Below are 20,935 nucleotides of genomic sequence, written 5' to 3'. Positions count from 1 at the left end.
ATATTTATGTCTGCAAGTTCCTATGTAGTTTTTTCATATGTATATTTATTAAAATATCTTTTAGATATCTTATAAAATGTAAAACATTATTTACTGTTGTTAACCGAAGTATCATAATTTGGTTCTTTCTAGAAAATTTGAAGCCATTACTTCCAGCTGGTATTCAGAATAAACTACACACACTGGTTCCTTGCAAGAAATTTGATCTTAGCTATGATCTAAATTGCCACAAGTTATGTTCAGATTTTCAAGAGGATATTGTATTTCGTTTTTCTCTGGGCTGGGCTTCTCTTGTCCATCGTTTCTTGGGCCCTACAAATGCTCAGCGGGTGCTTCTAGGATTATCGGAGCCTATCTTTCAGGTATCTATCTATATATAAATATTTTTTGGTAGGCTTTTTTTTTTTTAATTTTCTATTTGTGTAGGCTTTTTATTAGGTGGTTATTGCTATACTGTACAGGTGTGTATCTGATTCTACCAGTTGAGAGTCTCTTTTTATTTCATTTGTGTGATTTTCTCTGTAGAACTAGCTTTGTCAGCTTTGCTTATTTGTACGGTAATATTTATGATATAGAGCCATTTTAGAATTAGGTATACTACTATGTTTAAGGGAAAGCCATTTCCCAAATTTTCATTCAATACTGTTGTAGGTTACTCTGCATTCACTTTTGATATTCTATTTTGTAAATTTTCTAATCTTAATCATAAAAAAAACTATTTTGAATTTATCAACTCAGTAATTTTTCAGGAAACTTACAGTGTTTTAAAACCATTGCCACAATCCAGTTTTAGAACATTTCTGTCACCCTTGAGGATATGCTTGTGCCCGTTTGCAGTCAGGCTTCATTTCCACTGCCAGCCCTACTGCTAGTCAGGTTTCTCTAGCTATTATTTTTGCTCTTCCTGGACATTTCCTATGAATGGAATCATACAAAATGTGACTCGCTACTTTCACTTAGCATAATGTTTTCAAGATTTGTCATCATACTGTATGAATGTTGTAGCATGTATCAATCAATATTCAGCATTTCTTTTGTATCACTGAATAGTATTCTGCCATGGCTGTCACACATATTATTTATCCATTCATCAACTGATGGACATTTGAGTTGCTTGTACTTTTTGGCTATTACGAATAATGGTGTTATAAATACCCATATACTGTTTTTATGTGGGCATGTGTTTTCATTTCTCTTGAGTATTTAGGAATGAAATTGCTGAGCCATATGGTAACTCCATGTTTAACTTTCTGAGGAACTGCCAAACTGTTTTCCAAAGCAGATGCACCATTTTTCATTCCACCAGCAATGTATTAACATTCTGTTTCTCCACGTTCTAATCAAGGCTTTTTTTTCTGGCAGATACAAAGTTGTATCTCATTGTATTAATAGTTTCGATTTGTGTTTCCCTAATGACTGATGATTTTGAACATCATTTCATATGCTTATTCTTGTATTTCATTTTATAACATGTCTATTCAAATTTTTTGCTCATTTTTAAATTAGGTTATTTGACTTCTTACTGACTTTTAAGAGTCCTTTACATATATTCCAGATATAAGTCTTTATCAGATACATGATTTCAAAATATTTATGTTTTTCTAGTCTGTAGCTTGCCTTTTAATTTTCTTATGGTATGTTTTAAAGTATAAAGGTTTTAATTTTTATTTTATTATGCTTTCATTTTTTATTTTTATTTATTTATTATTTTTGGCTGCACGGCTTGTGGGATCTTAGTTCCCTGACCAGAGGTTGAACCCAAGCCCTTGGCAGTGAAAGTGTGAAGTCCTAACTACTGGACCACAAGGAAATTCTCAAGGTTTTAATTTTGAAGCCCAATATTTCTTTAAAAGATTGTGTTTTTGGTGTGAAAAAAATTTTATGTGCAGTTTTAATTTCTCTTGAGACTTGAGGGCCTATTGTTATAAGACAGACTCATTGTATATTATAAAAATCTATTCTTTATGGTTTCAGACCATTTTTATTTTCTTCATGTATTTATGGTAAACTCATTAATTGGAGTCATTCTTTTTGTAGTTTTACTGCTGTAATTTTAAAAGAGAATTTAATAGAATTTTTTAAATGATTATTCCATGTATAGCTGTTTAATTGAATTAATTCTTTACCCCTCAACCTTATCAGCTCCCCAGATCTTTAGCTTCTACTCCCACTGCTCCTTCCAACCCAGCAACACCAGATAATGCATCACAGGAAGAACTCATGGTTACCCTAATAACAACATTAGCCTCTCTCACATCTAGAACGTCTATGGGCATCATTGTTGTTGGAGGAGTGGTAAGAAACAGTACCTTTTTTTTTAGAAACAGTATTTTTTGGTGTAATTAAAATTGAAATTTTTGCAAAGCTACCTGCTAGATCAGGAAAAGAATGTTTACTTCTGTTTCCAGATTCTATAAGATGATATGAAAAGTTGTAGGTTAAAATTAGTGAACTGAGTTTCGTGGATCTAATCTTTAAAATTTTTTAAATATTTATTTGTTTTTTAATTTTTTTTAATTGGAAGATAATTACTTTACAATGTTGTGTTGGTTTCTGTCATACAACAGTGTGAATCAGCCATAATATACATATATCCCCTCCCTCCTAGGCCTCCATCCCACTGCCCTAAATATTTATTTTTATATTAAAATATAATTCACATATAAAATTGTATTAGTTTGAGGGGTACCACAGGATTTAATGTATGTATGTATTGTGAAATGGTTATCACAACATACATTTTTAAGTAATATTTCCATCACAGCACACAAAGAAATAATACTTATACATTGGAATAACAATGATCCAGCGCCCTTATCTAGCCTTCTCCAAATACCAAAGAGATCACCTTAAAGTATTAAATGTTATTTTTTGTAGTAGTTCTTACATGTTAAAAAATTTTTTTATGTCATTAACAGCATAGGTTTACTTGTTTTCCTTTTTTTTAATTGACATGTAGTTTGATTTACAATATTGTGTTTTAGATGTACAGCAAAGTGATTGTTACACACATACAGACGTGTATATATATATATATATATATATAGCTATTTTCAGATTCTTTTATAGGTTATTATAAAATATTGAGTATAGTTGTCTGTGCTTTAAGTAGGTACTTGTTGGCTACTTTTTTTTTTTTGGCCTCACTGCGTGGTATGTGGGATCACAGCTGTGTGTGTGTGTACGTGCACCTAGTCATGTCTGCCTCTGAAACCACACGAAGAAGCATGAGGTTCCTCTGTCTGTGGAATATTCCAGGCAAAAATACTGGGATGATTGCCATTTCCTACACCAGGGGTTCTTCCTGACCCAGGGATCAAATATGTCTCCTGCATTGGCTGCTGCTGCTGCTGTTGCTAAGTCGCTTCAGTCGTGTCCAACTCTGTGCGACCCCATAGACAGCAGCTCACCAGACTCCCCCGTCCCTGGGATTCTCCAGGCAAGAACACTGGAGTGGGTTGCCATTTCCTTCTCCAGTGCATGAAAGTGAAAAGAGAAAGTGAAGTTGCTCAGTCGTGTCAGACTCTTAGCGACCTCATGGACTGCAGCCCACCAGGCTCCTCCATGCATGGAATTTTCCAGGCAAGAATACTGGAGTGGGGTGCCATTGGCAGGCAGATTCTTTTACCACTGCACCACCCAGGAAGTCCCCATAGTTCCCTGACCAGGGATCAAACCCATACCCCCTGCAGTGGAAGTACAGAACCTTAACCACTTGACTGCCAGGGAAGTCTATTTTATATATAGTTTGTTTTGATTTTTTAAACTTTTGACCTAAAAAAATTATCATCCCTTTTTGAGATACATTGAATCAACTTACCAAATACTCGGCAGGTTATAAAAGTTCTTGCCTGCTATTTCTGTGCTGCTCCTTTTTCAGCTTGATTTTCAGTAATTTCATATTTTCTTATAGAGAAGGAAGATAACATTTTTTAAAAAATGGATCTAACTCAAGGATCTGTACAGAGCCAATGCATTTTCTAAAATGCCTTTTAGTACAGTCTCCCTAGTAGTATCTTTCTTTCTCAAAGTAAGCTGTGAATTTATCTTACAGATTTGGAAAACTGTAGGTTGGAAACTCATATCTGTTTCATTAAGTATGTATGGAGCTTTGTATCTTTATGAAAGGCTCACTTGGACCACCCGTGCCAAGGAGAGAGCCTTTAAACAGCAATTTGTGAATTATGCAACTGAAAAACTGCAGATGATTGTTAGCTTCACAAGCGCAAACTGCAGCCATCAAGTACAACAGTAAGTTGAAAGATTCATCTGTGTTTTTGTTTTAAAGCTTTACTGAAGTATGACGTACATGCAGAAATGCATGAATAAGAGTACCAAAGAATTAGCACAACGTGGACATATTTTATAATTGCCACCAAAATGGAAAAAATAGAATGATCAAATAGTGGGCTCAAAATAAATGCATGGTGGTTATTTTTTACTATTACAGCCCAGATTTATAGGCATGATTTTTTTTTAAACTCAAGAGAATTTTATAATAATAATAAATACCTGGGTCTTCTGAGTTTCTTTTATGTATCTCAAATATTTGGTAATTTAGTAAAAATACATAGGAGCCCAGTCAAATCGATGCATACATAATATTCTGTATTAGGGTGCTACTGACACCTGAATTAGAAAGTTTTCTGAGCTAAAGATAATTGCAATTTAGTAGAAGAAGCAACATGTACATAATTATTTTTAAAAAAGATGAAAAATGATAGGTAATGAGAGCTTCATAATGTGAGGCTCTAGAATCTTAAAGCATAAAAGACAGTGGATCAGTAAAGGTCTCCTGGAGGAGAGGTAGCCTGATGAGATTTGAATGTGCAGAATAGAAAGAGGGAAACAGAGAAAAGAGCCCAAACTAGAAACATGAGATAATTTCAGTGTGGCAGATGTGTACATAAGAGCGGTCCATTGGAGTGTAAGCCTAACAATAGGACAGGTTTGGATAATCAGGAATCTTGGGAGTGACATCATTAAATTTAAGCTCTAGAACAGATAACTTGGCAGTGGTATAGTGTGTAAAATGGTTTAGCCTCAGGAGACAAAAACTGCCAGAAGATTGAACTGTTTCAGACACAAGATCAGAGCCTGTAATAACCTATTTAGAGCTGTAGGGAACGGAAACAACGAGGTCACAGAATTGAGACCACTGATTTAGTTCATTCATTTCCCAGATATTTATTGAGCTATTTTATTTAATGGTGTTAATTTTGATTTATTTATATTAATGAGGATGACATAGACCTCCAAAAGAAATCAGTCGAGGTTCACATTTCATAAAAAGAGAATGAAGCTTTCCATTCATCATTATCAAACATTAATCACCTACCATGTGACAATAACTATAGCTAAAAGTTATGGTAGATTACAAGTTAAAGATAATGTGTTCTTTCTTAAATGACTTTAGACTTCAACAGAGGCAACTTCAAAAAATTATTCCAGTTAAAATAATACTAGCCAAATATTAATGTAGTAAAATGTTAAAATAGATGCTTCAATTTGTCTAACCTTGGTATTTGGTCAGATGAGGAGAGATGGGAGAGGGAAAAGACCATGGGAAAGATGAAGATGGGCAAAAGAATAGGAGGATAGTTGCAGAGAAAAACAAGTCAGTCAATCAAAGTCCAGTGGTACACACCTACTAGGCATGCTCCCAATCGCAAACACACAATATTTGCCAAAGTCCACGTATTAACTAGCACACAAATACACCCTTTGACTCTAGAAATGCAGTTAAATTAAATGTTCCTATAAAGTATTTTTGACTAAGTCACAGAAGTTCATGAAATTTCCTTTCCTGTTTCCAGTAATTTATTCTTATTGGTAGGGGATGAGAGTAAGGCTTATTATGTTTCTGAAGAAATATACCCAACCTTTGCCTTTTTATAGCTTACTTACATTCACAGCAAAATGGCAGAGTAGTTATTACCTGTTGAGCATTTGTCTTGAGGCCAGATGAAATCAAGCCCACAGTCATATTACGCTTACAAGTACATACACTCTACCCTCCCTCATACCATTCTTAGCAATGTTCTTTGATACCTTATCTCTTAGGGATTTTTTAATCTTGTGATTTTTTTAATGTAAACTTTAAAGCTTATTCATTTTAAAAAGACATTCATAACTGCTGATAAAATTGTTTTTTATTTTAAGGGAAATGGCAACCACTTTCGCTCGCCTGTGCCAACAAGTTGATATTACACAAAGACATCTGGAAGAAGAAATTGCTAGATTATCCAAAGAAATAGATCAATTGGAGAAAATACAAAACAATTCAAAGCTCTTAAGGTATTTGACCCTTTTCTTCTCAATAATATGAACATTTACTTGTCTCATTACCAAAATACAATTATATAAAATTGCTAGCAAATTTATGTTAAAATTTTTGGCTTTCTGCATTGGCTTAATTATAATTTTCCATAGTTAATTCCATATGTTTTATAATTTCAGTGAAAACTAACTTCAACAGCAAAAAAATATGAATTTAAAGGGATTTTTTAGATTCAGACTTAGAGCCCTGTGTTAAGCTATATTTGTCCTTTTTTAGAGCAGTTCTGTTATTAAAATTATGAGTTTTCAGTCCTATATATCCAGGATTGATAACATTTCTTCTCTGTGGGGACTCTTAGGTATACTTAAATTTGAAGCAGCAGAAGTAAACAAGATATCCTAATATAAAGTGGAATTATGGTTTAATATGATTTTCTATGGATTGTTTGTTTTCCATTATTGTTTCCCTAAATAAATTCTGCTTTAGAGAGTCAAGACCAGAAGTATTAGCACAAGGTCTATACTTCTTGACAGTTCTTAACTTGCTACCCATTAGCTCGCTCAACTACAAGTCTAGGAGAATCACTAAGCATCATTTCATTTCTGCTACTACTTACCAGGGCACATGCTACATATCATATCAGATCAGATCAGTCACTCAGTCGTGTCCGACTCTTTGCGACCCCATGAATCGCAGCACGCCAGGCCTCCCTGTCCATCACCAACTCCCGGAGTTCACTCAGACTCACGTCCATCGAGTCAGTGATGCCATCCAGCCATCTCATCCTCTGTCGTCCCCTTCTCCTCCTGCCCCCAATCCCTCCCAGCATCAGAGTCTTTTCCAGTGAGTCAACTCTTCACATGAGGTGGCCAAAGTACTGGAGTTTCAACTTTAGCATCATTCCTTCCAAAGAAATCCCAGGGGCGATCTCCTTCAGAATGGACTGGTTGGATCTCCTTGCAGGCCAAGGGACTCTCAAGACTCTTCTCAAACACCACAGTTCAAAAGCATCAATTCTTCGGCGCTCAGCCTTCTTCACGGTCCAACTCTCACATCCATACATGACCACAGGAAAAACCATAGCCTTGACTAGACGAACCTTTGTTGGCAAAGTAATGTCTCTTGCTTTTGAATATGCTATCTAGGTTGGTCATAACTTTCCTTCCAAGGAGTAAGCGTCTTTTAATTTCATGGCTGCAGTCACCATCTGTAGTGATTTTGGAACCCCAAAAAATAAAGTCTGACACTGTTTCCACTGTTTCCCCATCTATTTCCCATGAAGTGGTGGGACCGGATGCCATGATCTTCGTTTTCTGAATGTTGAGCTTTAAGCCAACTTTTTCACTCTCCACTTTGACTTTCATCAAGAGGCTTTTGAGTTCCTCTTCACTTTCTGCCATAAGGGTGGTGTCATCTGCATATCTGAGGTTATTGATATTTCTCCGGGCAATCTTGATTCCAGCTTGTGTTTCTTCCAGTCCAGCGTTTCTCATGATGTACTCTGCATATAAGTTAAATAAACAGGGTGACAATATACAGCCTTGACGAACTGCTTTTCCTATTTGGAACCAGTCTGTTGTTCCATGTCCAGTTCTAACTGTTGCTTCCTGACCTGCATATAGGTTTCTCAAGAGGCAGATCAGGTGGTCTGGTATTCCCATCTCTTTCAGAATTTTCCACAGTTTATTGTGATGCACACAGTCAAAGGCTTTGGCATAGTCAATAAAGCAGAAATAGATATTTTTCTGGAACTCTCTTGCTTTTTCCATGATCCAGCGGATGTTGGCAATTTGATCTCTGGTTCCTCTGCCTTTTCTAAAACCAGCTTGAACATCAGGAAGTTCACAGTTCACATATTGCTGAAGCCTGGCTTGGAGAATTTTGAGCATTACTTTATTAGCATGTGAGATGAGTGCAATTGTGCGGTAGTTTGAGCATTCTTTGGCATTGCCTTTCTTTGGGATTGGAATGAAAACTGACCTTTTCCAATTCTGTGGCCACTGCTGAGTTTTCCAAATTTGCTGGCATATTGAGTGCAGCACTTTCACAGCATCATCTTTCAGGATTTGGAATAGCTCAACTGGAATTCCATCACCTCCACTAGCTTTGTTCATAGTGATGCTTTCTAAGGCCCACTTGACTTCACATTCCAGGATGTCTGGCTCTAGGTCAGTGATCACACCATCGTGATTATCTGGGTCGTAAAGATCTTTTTTGTACAGTTCTTCTGTGTATTCTTGCCGTCTCTTCTTAATATCTTCTGCTTCTCTTAGGTCCATACCATTTCTGTCCTTTATCGAGCTCATCTTTGCATGAAATGTTCCTTTGGTAACTCTGATTTTCTTGAAGAGATCCCTAGTCTTTCCCATTCTCTTGTTTTCCTCTATTTCTTTGCATTGATCGCTGAAGAAGGCTTTCTTATCTCTTCTTGCTATTCTTTGGAACTCTGCATTCAGATGTTTATATCTTTCCTTTTCTCCTTTGCTTTTCACTTCTCTTCTTTTCACAGCTATTTGTAAGGCCTCCCCAGACAGCCATTTTGCTTTTTTGCATTTCTTTTCTATGGGAATGGTCTTGATCCCTGTCTCCTTTACAATGTCACGGACCTCCATCTATAGTTCATCAGGCACTCTATCTATCAGATCTAGGCCCTTAAATCTATTTCTCACTTCCACTGTATAATCGCCCAGCCGACCACCGCACCCCCAGTCCACGCGGGCCCCAGCTCCCTCCAGGTAGGCGGCGGCTGCGCGAGCAGCGGCTCTTCGGTGCGCCCCGCGGGGGCAGGAGGCGCCGCGGATCCGCCCTGGCGGAACCCGGCCCGGGAGGCGGCGCGGGGCCGCCCGGGCGGAACCCGGCTCTGGAAGGCGGCTCGGGGTCGGCGAGGTCCCTCCTTACTCGAAGACTGGGGACTCTGGGAGGCGGACCTTGCCTGGGAGGGACGGGGCGGGTGCGCCTCGATGGCACTCCGCTGGGGTGCGGGGACCGCCGCTCGGCCGCCGCTTCGGGCACTTCCTGGGCGGCTTGGACCTCTGGCTCTGGGCAGCGAGGGGGCGGTCAGTGGTCCTTGGCCTCCAGACCCCTAGTTCCTCTCCGCGCCCGGAGGCTCCTCCGGGGTACTGGAACGCGAGCTCTTGTTTGTCCCGAGAATAGCGGTTATTCAGGGCTGCCCAGAAGGGTTATTGGGTGGTGAGCGCTGGGAGAGATAAAAGTTCTCTACCGAGTGCTAAAAATGAGTCCAGTGGTTTCATGTTAGATTTATTTTGAAAAGGATGTGATGCTCAATATTTGGTGGATATTTGGTGGAGGTGGAGTTTAAGGATTTTGAATACTTGTAAGTTCAGTACATGACAAAATGTTTTTTTCCTTTTCTCTCTGTAGTCTTTTTCTGCTTCAAAACACAAATGATTGCCTTGTAGTTTTATTGCTATTTGGTAGAGGAAGATAGATAGATAGATAGAATTTCCCAAAGTTTAAGAACAGACTTTCATTTGTTTATGGAAGCAGTGCTTTGTTATTTTGCATCTCTCTCTCTCCCTTTTTTTCCTTTTTTCCTCTCCCTTCCTTTTCTCTTAGTAAGGATGCGTCTTTCTCCCTCCACAAGCAAAATAGCTCTGTCTGTGGATTAGCACCCTACTGGAAAGTTTTCTAAGACATTCGGGATTGCATTGTTGATGCATTCTAATCATCTTAGTATTGCAAACTAAGATTGTGACCTTTAAAGCGCATCTTCTAGAACAGAAATAGACCACACACCGATTATTTAAGATGAAAGAGAAGTCATTACTAGTTGTCAAGGAAAACGACGGTCTATAGGATAAAACTGTATGCTTTGAGTCTCATTGCCATTGCACATATTAAGACTCTTATGTATGGGGTTTTGGGGTTGTTATTACTGATTCTAGGCTCTGAAAGTTTATTGTATTTTTCAGTATTTAGTTAAAGGTCATTTAAGACTTTCCATGTTACATTTTGGTTTGTAGATTAATTTGAAAGTAAAATAGAAACTTAAAATACTGTTTTATTCAGTGTCCTTAATTCTCTTGTGTGTATATGAATTTATAAAATTATAAGATTGGGTAATATTGCTTGTAATAGATTTATGTTCATTTCTTTGTGAGCTGTAGGTATTCCTTAGTTTATTCTGAGTTGTTAGCAGTTAACTTGCAGAATAGTTTCTATTATTACTTTCTCCAGCTTTATTGATATAATTGATACAGTTAACATAACATTGTGTAAGTTTAAGGTGTACAAAGTGATCATTTGATATATAAATTGCAAAATGATTATGGAAGTTAAGGTTAGTTAATACATCTATCACCTCGTATAATTAGCTCTGTGTGTGTGTGTATGTAGGATATTTAAGATCTGTTCTATAGCAACTTTCAAGTATGCAATGAAAGTGAAGTGAAAGTGTTAGTTGCCCAGTTGTGTCTGACTGACTGCCTCCCCATGGACTGTAGCCCACCAGGCACCTCTGTCCATGGGATTTTCCAGGCAGGAATGCTGGAGTGGGTTGTCATTTCCTTCTCCAGAGGATTTTCCTGATCCAGGGATTGAACCTGGGTCACTCCCCCATTGCAGGCAGATTCTTTACCATCTGAACCACACTGTAGTCACCATGTTGTACATTAAATCCCCAGAAGGTATTCACCTTATAACTAGAGGTTTTTAACATTTGATCAACATCTCCCTAGAATGGTTTCTTTTAAATCATTGGCACTTTAGTATGTCAGCATATATTTTTACACTTTTAAAAATAGATTCTGGGACATTCTGAAAATTGAGAATTGGAATTACGTGGACATTTTTTTTTCTCTTACCAAATACCACCTGCGTATGTGCATGATCAGTTGTGTCCAACTCTTTGTGACCCCATGGACTAAGTAGCCCACCAGGCTCCTTGTCCTTGGGATTTTCCTGGCAAGAATACTGGAGTGGATTGCCATGACCTCCTCCAGGGGATCTTCCTGACCCAGGAATTGAACCCAGGTCTCCTATGTTTCCTGCACTGCAGGCGAATCCTTTACTGCTGAGCTATCCAGAAAGCCCCAAATACTGCCTGAGATGGTGTGATTGCACGGATTCCTTTCAGGCATGTTATTGTAGAACTTTACCTTGTTAATCTGTGTTGATTATAGGAACTACTTATTAAACATATGTTCTGGGCCAGGTACAAGAGACAGAAATTTGATCCCTGGTTCGGGAAGATCCCCTGGAGAAGGAAATGGCAACCCACTCCATTATTCTTGCCTGGAAAATTCCATGGGCAGAGGAGCCTGGTGTGCTACAGTCCATAGAGTCACACACAGTCGAACACACCTGAGTGTGCACACTCATCTGGGCCAGGGGCAATGCTGTACATTATTCTGTTTATGTCCTATATTAACATGATAGGTAAGAAAACTGTGGCTCTGAGATGTTAAGTAATAACTTGCCAGTGGTTATGTAGCTATTAGGTAATTCATTTGGGATTTAAGGCCAGACCTCTCTGTGAAGTTTATGTTCTTCCCTCTGTGCCACACTGACAGCATCATGAGGAATAACCCTGTTACTCATTAGCATATTAGTAAATTTTCCAAGAGGTTCCCAGAGATGTGAGTTTGTTTTTCTAGCACAATCATTATTATCTGTCAGTGCTATTATACAGATCCTTGTTTGAGTCATTCTCTTCTCACCTCTTTTCCTCTTAAATGTCTAGCTCAAGTTTGAAACTTCCCACTTGCCAGGGCAGAATTTCTCCTACTGCCATTAATAGATTGTAATTGTTTAGTTGCTAAGTTGTATCCAACTCTTTTGTGAGACTCCTCTGTCCATGGGATTTCCCAGGCAAAAATACTGGAGTGGGTTGCCCTTTCTTTCTCTAGGGGATCTTCCTGACCCAGGGATTGAGCCCATATCTCCTGCATTATCACGTGGATTTGTTATTACTGAGCCACCAGGGAAGCCCCACATTAGTAGGTAGTGTTAGCTTAATTATCCTTCTAAATAATAACCCTATTTTTATATGAGTTCTCTAGAGCCATAGATATTAGTAATTTGGAAGGTTACAAACAGGATGGCAGTCTATTTTGGAATATGGGAATTCTTCAATGTCCCTCAAATTAAGCAGAAGGAATTTTGATGGATATTTCCTTCTGTAGTTATCCTATCCCTTCTACATCTTCAATTTCAGTTTCTGTGGAATCATTTAGAAAATAATGCAAACATTCTGTTATGTCTTCCATCTTAAAATTCTTTCTTGATCCAGTATTCTGTCCCATTTCTCTGTTCCACATGAAGAAAACATCATAATTTTGATATAGCAAAAGTAAATAGAGAAGAGATAACCAGAAACTAATTAGTTACCTGCGAGGAATGGGTAGGAACAGAGTAAAAGGGATGGTGGAGGGAGTGGCTATGCTCTGTTAAACCTTTTTGTGTAGTTATGAGTTTTGGAAACTTTTTAATATTTTATATATTTTTTAAAATGAAATTAACAAGGTTGGGAGGGAAAAAACTTCTAAAACTGAATACAGACAGCAGCAAATTAACTGACTGTACTTTAATAACAAATTCTCAGAATAAAAAAAAAAATGAATCCAAGTAAACTTTTAACACAGAATTTGATTATATACCTTTAACCTAAGATAAAAGGACTTACAAAAATAAAAACAAGAAATCTTGAATCAGGTGTATTAGGCTGTTATGTATAGTGGTAGAGAAACAGCAATTTTACAATTGTTCTGTGTGTATTATAGGACTGAGCAAATGAGTAAATTCCTTGCTATGTTGGGAACTAGGATTTTCACTGTAGAAGAAGGGAAATAAAAATAGGAAATAGAAGAAGGCAGTGAAGACCTCGGCAATGTTGGATGGGAATTAAGAGTTATCCATATGAACTTGTGATTAAAATATCCATTCATACAGGCATGCATATAATTCCTAACTCTGTGTAACGAAAGGGCTAGAACTAATGACACCCTAGTAGCAGTGAGCGCAGCTAGTTTGCCCAAATCAATGGCAAATTCCAGGGCTCAGTTCAGTTCAGTCACTCAGTTGTGTCCGACTCTGCGACCCCATGGACTGCAGCATGCCAGGCTTCCCTGTCCATCACCAACTCCCAGAGCTTACTCAAACTCATGTCTATTGAGTCAGTGATGCCATCCAATCATCTCATCCTCTCGTCCCCTTCTCCTCCTTCCTTCAATCTTCCCAGCGTCAGGGTCTTTTCAAATGAGTCAGTTCTTAGCATCAGGTGGCCAAAGGATAGGAGTTTCAGCTTCAGTATCAGTCCTTCCAGTGAATATTCAGGACTGATTTCCTTTAGGATGGACTGGTTGGATCTCCTTGCAGTCCAAGGGACTCTCAAGAGTCTTCTCCAACACCACAGTTCAAAAGCATCAATTCTTTGGCACTCAGCTTTCTTTATAGTCCAGCTCTCACATCCATACATGACTACTGGAAAAACCATAGCCTTGACTAGACGGACCTTTGTTGGCAAAGTAATGTCTCTGCTTTTTAATATGCTGTCTAGGTTAGTCATAGATTTTCTTCCAAGGAGCAATCGTCTTTTAATTTCATGGCTGCGGTCACCATCTGCAGTGATTTTGGAGCCTGCAAAAATAAAGTCTCTCACTGTTTCCATTGTTTCCCTATCTATTTGCCTTGAGTGATGGGACCGGATGTCATGATATTAGTTTTCTGAATGCCAAGTTTTAAGCCAACTTTTTGACTCTCCTCTTGCCCTTTCATCAAGAGGCTCTTTAGTTCTTCTTCCCTTTCTTCCATAAGAGTGGTGTCATCTGCATATCTGAGGTTATTGATACTTCTCCAGGCAGTTTTGATTCCAGCTTGTGCTTCATCGCGATGGACGTGAGTCGGAGTGAACTCCAGGAGTTGGTGAGGGACAGGGAGGCCTGGCGTGCTGTGATTCATGGGGTCGCAAAGAGTCGGACACGACTGAGTGACTGATCTGATCTGATCTGATCTGTGCTTCATCCAGCCCGGCATTTTGCATGAAGCTGAAGCTCCAATACTTTGTCCACCTGAAGTGAAGAGCTACTCATTTGAAAACACCCTGATGCTGGGAAAGATTGAGGGCAGGAGGAGAAGGGGACGACAGAGGATGAGATAGTTGGATGGCATCACCGACTCAAGGGACATGGGTTTGGGTGGACTCCAGGAGTTTGTGATGGACAGGGAGGCCTGGCATGCTGCGGTTCATGGGGTCGCAAAGAGTTGGACACGACTGAGCAACTGAACTGAATTCTGCATATAAGTTAAGTAAGTAGGGTGAAAGTATAAAGCCTTGACCTACTCCTTTCCCGATTTGGAACCAGTCTGTTGTTCCATGTCCAGTTCTAACTGTTGCTTCCTGACCTGCATATAGGTTTCTCAAGAGGCAGGTCAGGTGGTCTGGTATTCCCATCTCTTTCAGAATTTTCCACAGTTTATTGTGATCCACACAGTCAAAGCCTTTGGCATAGTCAATAAAGCAGAAATAGATGTTTTTCTGGAACTCTCTTGCTTTTTTGATGATCCAGCGAATGCTGGCAATTTGATCTGTGGTTCCTCTGCCTTTTCTAAATCCAGCTGAACATCTGAAAGTTCACGGTTCACGTACTGTTGAAGCCTGGCTTGGAGAATTTGAGCATTACTTTACTAGCGTGTGAGATGAGCGCAGTTGTGCGGTAGTTTGAGCATTCTTTGGCATTGCCTTTCTTTGGGATTGGAATGAAAACAGACCTTTTCCAGTCCTGTGGCCACTGCTGAGTTTTCCAAATTTGCTGGCATATTGAGTGCAGCACTTTCACAGCATCATCTTTTAGGAATTTAAATAGCTCAACTGCAATTCCATCACCCCCACTAGCTTTGTTCATAGTGATGCTTCCTAAGGTCCACTTGACTTTGCATTCCAGGATGTCTGGTTCAAGGTGAGTGATCACACCATCGTGATTATTGATTATCTGGATCGTGAAGATCTTTTTTGTATAGTTCTTCTGTGTATTCTTGCCGTCTCATCTTCTGCTTCTGTTAGGTCCATACCGTTTCTGTCCTTTATTGAGCCCATCTTTGCATGAAATGTTCCCTTGATATCTCTAATTTTCTTTAAGATATCTGTAGTCTTTCCCATTTTGTTGTTTTCCTCTATTTCTTTGCACTGATGACTGAGGAAGGCCTTCTTATCTCTCCTTGCTATTCTTTGGAACTCTGCATTCAAATGGGTATATCTTTCCTTTTCTCCTTTGCTTTTTGCATCATTTCTTTCTCAGCTATTTGAGAAAAGCTCCTCAGGCAACCATTTTGCCTTTCTTCTTCCTGAGGATGGTCTTGATTACTGCCTCCTGTACAGTGTCACAGACCTCCGTCCATAGTTCTTCAGGCACTCTGTCTATCAGATCTAAGCCCTTAAATCTATTTGTCACTTCCACTGTATAATCTTAAGGGATTTGATTTAGGTCATACCTGAATGGTCTAGTGGTTTTCCCTACTTTCTTCAATTTCAGTCTGATTTTGGCAATAAGGAGTTCATGGTCTGAGCCACAGTCAGCTCCTGGTCTTGTTTTTGCTGACTCTATAGAGCTGCTCCATCTTTGGCTGCAAAGAATATAATCAATCTGATTTTGGTGTTGACCATCTGGTGATGTCCATGTATACAGTCTTCTCTTGTGTTGTTGGAAGAGGGTGTTGGTTATGACCAGTGCATTTTCTTGGCAAAACTCTGTTAGTCTTTGCCCTGCTTCATTCCGTATTCCAAGGCCAAATTTGCCTGTTACTCCAGGTGTTTCTTGACTTCCTAGTTTTGCATTCCAGTCCCCTATAATGAAAAGGACATCTTTTTTGGGTGTTAGTTCTAAAAGATCTTGTAGGTCTTCATAGAACCATTCAACTTGAGCTTCTTCAGCATTACTGGTTGGGGCATAGACTTGGATTATTGTGGTATTGAATGGTTTGCCTTGGAAACGAACAGAGATCATTCTGTCATTTTTGAGATTGCATCCAAGTACTGCATTTCGGACTCTTTTGTTGACCGTGATGGCCACTCCATTTCTTCTGAGGGATTCCTGCCCGCAGTAGTAGATATAATGGTCATCTGAGTTAAATTCACCCATTCCAGTCCATTTCAGTTCACTGATTCCTAGAATGTCAAGATTCACTCTTGCCATCTCTTGTTTGACCACTTCCAACTTGCCTTGATTCATGGACCTGACATTCCAGGTTCCTATGCAATAGTGCTCTTTACAGCATCGGACCTTGCTTCTGTCACCAGTCACATCCACAGCTGGGTATTGCTTTTGCTTTGGCTCCATCCCTTCATTCTTTCTGGAGTTATTTCTCCACTGATCTCCAGTAGCATATTGGGCACCTACTGACCTGGGGAGTTTCTCTTTCAGTATCCTATTATTTTGCCTTTTCATACTGTTCATGGGGTTCTCAAGGCAAGAATACTGAAGTGGTTTGCCATTCCCTTCTCCAGTGGACCACATTCTGTCAAATCTCTTCACCATGACCCGCCTGTCTTGGGTTGCCCCACGGGCATGGCTTAGTTTCATTGAGTTAGACAAGGCTGTGGTCCTAGTGTGATTAGATTGACTAGTTTTCTGTGAGTATGCTTTCATTGTGTTTGCCCTCTGATGCCCTCTTGCAACACCTACTGTCTTACTTGGGTTTCTCTTACCTTGGGCATGGGGTATCTCGTGATGGCTGCTCCAGCAAAGCACAGCCATTGCTCCTTAATTTGGACGAGGGGTATCTCCTCACCGCTGCCCTTCCTGACCTTCAACGTAGGATAGCTCCTCTAGGCCCTCCTGCGCCCGCGCTGCCTGTATAAAAAGTTTGCAATGTCTGCAAATTGGAGAGGCTGTCCTTGCGTCCTGAATTTTGGAACACAAATATCTGTCCATGGTATCTCAGTCTGATCAGCAATTACATTCTCATTGCGTTTCTGTTCCAGAGTCTCTGAAAATGTGACTGCCTGTGACTTATCCCCAACATCCTTACAGACAGACAGACAGACACACACACAGAATCTGTCCATGCATGGTATTTCAGCCTGATCACCAGTCACATTCTCATTGTGTTTCTGTTCCAGTTTCTGAAAACGTGACTGCCTGTGACTTAGACCCCAACATCCTTACAGACAGACACACACACACACACACACAAAATCTGTCCATGCATGGTATTTGTGTCTGATCAGCGGTCACATTCTCATCGCATTTCTGTTTATAGTCTCTGAAAACTTGACTGACTGTGACTTAGACCCCAACATCCTTTCTCACACACACACCCCACCCCCCACCGAAGCGAATTTCGTGTGTTCCATTGCTCCTAAGTTAGATCATCCCAAATACAGCTTTTCAAATTTGGTGAAACAATATCCAATAGAAAACAATTTTTAACTGAGGTAAGTTTTTATTTTTTCATCTTGCTATAGTTAAAAAAACAAACCTGATTACTGGTACTTATGTATCTCAGGAGCATTTTCTGGAGAAATACACAGTGGAGTTCACATGCACATTTAAATTATATGACCTTGACAATATCCATTTAGCAACATACAAAACAAGACCAAGAAGGAAAGAGAGAGATTCATTTAAGTATGTGTGTGCACCAAGGCACATTATGAGAATGGGAGACACAAACCTGCTTTCTTTTTATGGGCATTTGGTTTATTTATATACAATTTTTTAATATTTAAAAAATATATATATTTGTCAACTATGGTCCTTTGACATCTGCCAGCTACTGTATGTATACATAAAACCACTTATTCTATGTTTTATACTTATAGGGAATTCAGGAACAATTACATCTTTATGTGACTTAGGATATAATTTCTTTGTAAGGTGGTGTGACTCCACTGTCTCTTAAGCTTTTCATTCTTTTTTTTTTTTTTCAGTTTTTATTTTTTAATTGAAGGATAATTGCTTTACAGAATTTTGTTTTCTGTCAAACCTCAACATGAATCAGCCATGGGTATACATATTAGGCTTTTTATTCTTGTTAAAGATTTGATCTCAGTATATCTTTCCTGGCCAGTGGAGTCTGTATTTATTACTAAGTTATAGTAGCATATATAGTAAACGCTTTTAAGAGTGAATCTGAATTCAGATAAATGTAGCAACAGCTAACTAGGGATTTTTTTTTTTTTTTCAAGATTTGGATGGGATGCATTTTTTTCTCATTGACCTTTATGATAATTAGATTGGTATTTATTCATTTTTTTTTAATTAGAAATAAAGCTGTTCAACTTGAAAACCAGCTGGAGAATTTTACTAAGCGGTTTCTACATTCAAGCAGAGAAGAAGAATCTTAACAATAGAGATTGCTTTGGTGATCATCATAGGAGAAAATGGAGTTTGGAAGATTTGGACGGTTATTTTTATGAAGTGATTTTAAGTATGAATTATACTAACTATACCTAAATACCAATTCCTTGAGTAGATCCCGGTATTGATCTATCTCAGGGTGTTTGCACTTCTGAAGAATGTTATGGTGTCTCTTTAATTTTGGGTAAAGAAAATTCCTTTGATATATGAAAATGATGAATTAGTTTAAAGCAAAAGAAACAACTCTGTGACCCCTGAGGGGTGGGGCCTTGCTCTTAATTAGGGCTCTCTGTTTTTGATTCTGAAAAACTCTGCTTCCTGGCATCCAGGAGTTAGAGAATGCTCCTTTCACCTTCTTTCTCAAAACTAATTTTTGATGCCGACTTTAATGGGAATAATCATATTTTTGTTTTATAAACTATATTGCTGTAACCACAAAGGAGTGCGGAATGTTCTTGAGTGTATTATTTATGCAGGTTACAATCACTTTTGCCATCCTGACAGGTATGTAAACCACTAATAAATAACGCTGTTTTTACTCCCTTTTATTCCCATTGAAACTGATGTAAAGCAGTGTATAGGTTTGTTATTAGAAAGTCCTTTATGAAAGTATTTGGGTCTAAATAGTCTGCTCATGTTTCTCAAGAAACAAGTTCAGTCTCAGCTGTTGATTCCAGTAAGGAAAGCTTTCTGTTTTAAGAGTTAAGTTTGAAGTGATAAAAATAGCCAAAGAGATGGAAGATCTGAATTTTGGGTGGCTACAGTCAAAAATGCTGTTCTTCGAAAAGTATTTGCCAAGGATACTGCTGGGCTGTCCCCCACGGTGACTTTTTATGTTATTTAATTGTATGAATTTGACAGGGCACGGTTAAAAATTTTATTTTTTACCTTAATGAAAATGTTTGAGTTAAAATATTGTGTTTGTTTCTGTGTTAAAAAAAAAAAAAAAAAACTAATAGAAACATATATGGAAACATTAAAAACTGGTCTAAGGCTTTGCTATGCAAAACTAGTTTTGAGGACCACTGAATCAGCATCACCAAGTGCATGTTAGGAATCCACAATCCCAGAAGACACAGTGCATTTGGCTGGTAGAGTTGATGCTCTTCCACGGGAGGGATAATGTTTCAGGCTTTTTTTCTTCTTTTAATACTTAGTACTTTTTCTGTACGTTTAAGTCTCTTGGATGCTATTCAGTCTTCACAACAGGTGCAACACTTTTTCAGGTTATTTTAAGGAGAAAATAAAATTATTTAGGCCATAGAAGCCTTTAATGTTTGTTTATGCAAATCAGATACTAGAATGCAATATTCAAATCCAGATATTCATTTATAGCTAACATTGTGGCTTTATAACCAAAAAACTATACAAGTCACCAAGAAGTGGGACTAAGTAACAACTGCAACAGAACAAACTGATGTTTAAGATTGGGTACTGCTAATTAAGGTTACAAGTTGAAGGCCTTAATCTTTATACACAAGTACTTGAAACTTCTGAAATAGTATAGTGGTTTGGTATTATCCCATGAGTGCTAAGTACAGTGGCTCTCACAGTTCAGTCCCTCAGTCAACAGTATCACTAGTCAAGTTGTAAGAATTATTCTTGGGGCTCATCCCAGACCTACTGAATCAAATACTAGATTTGGGCACCAGCAGTTTCTGGTTTAACAAGCCCTCAAGGTGATCCTTGATGCATGCCAAAATTTGGGAACTGTGGAATAGTGGTTCTGCTGTAGTAAGTTTATACTAAATTTTCCATTAGTAGCTTGAATCCAGTTCTGCCTGATCAAGTTTGAAAATATATGAATGTTGGAAGTGGGACACTAAAATAATGAAGCCCACCTTTATGCTTGTGGTAAGTGCACCTATGACCAAGCCCACGAATGATCAAGAATTGTGATTTATGGCCGATGTTCAAGTTTCTGCACATTGACTTGTCTACTATGTGTGTTTGCAGGATTATTTATAAACTTTGTATAACCTTTAGCTTTTTACAAATCTAGACTTTTTATAATATGCAAGGTGAAAATAAAACTTGTTTGCCTGAAAGTTGATAAATAGAACATTTATACTGGCATTTAGTGAGTGTTAATCTTTTATTTTTGAAGATTTTTACGGCAAGCATATAAGCTATCTTGGGAAAACTGGCTCATTTTTATCATAAGGGAGCTTTAAGGGAAGAATGACTTAAATTTTGCTTTCTAATGAAAATCTGTGGCCTTTTAACAGTAGGCCAGCATTCACAGTACTTACTATAGGATAGGTCATTGGACCTCCAATCTCTTCCTTGCTTCTGGCAGCCCATGCGTTTTTCACGATGAGAATGCTTAGAGAATCAGAGC

At 38.5% G+C, this 20,935-nt stretch overlaps 1 protein-coding gene across 1 annotated transcript in view; it reads left to right on the top strand.

Annotated features, from left to right (window-relative positions):
- Positions 1-20,670, top strand: part of MFN1 (mitofusin 1) — a 47,135-nt gene extending 26,465 nt beyond the window's left edge. Inside the window, exons 14-18 of the mRNA XM_070791577.1 lie at positions 133-362; positions 2,143-2,295; positions 4,055-4,251; positions 6,163-6,297; positions 18,500-20,670. Coding sequence (XP_070647678.1) covers positions 133-362; positions 2,143-2,295; positions 4,055-4,251; positions 6,163-6,297; positions 18,500-18,581 — 797 coding nt within the window. The 3' untranslated portion in view covers positions 18,582-20,670. The remainder of the gene's footprint in view (positions 1-132; positions 363-2,142; positions 2,296-4,054; positions 4,252-6,162; positions 6,298-18,499) is intronic.
- The last annotated feature ends 265 nt before the right edge of the window (positions 20,671-20,935 follow it).

This window comes from Bos indicus, chromosome 1 (genome assembly GCF_029378745.1).
Source record: "Bos indicus isolate NIAB-ARS_2022 breed Sahiwal x Tharparkar chromosome 1, NIAB-ARS_B.indTharparkar_mat_pri_1.0, whole genome shotgun sequence".
Lineage (NCBI taxonomy): Eukaryota > Metazoa > Chordata > Mammalia > Artiodactyla > Bovidae > Bos > Bos indicus.
The sequence above is the reverse complement of the archived record's forward strand: the minus strand, read 5'-3'. Positions and strand labels throughout refer to the sequence as shown.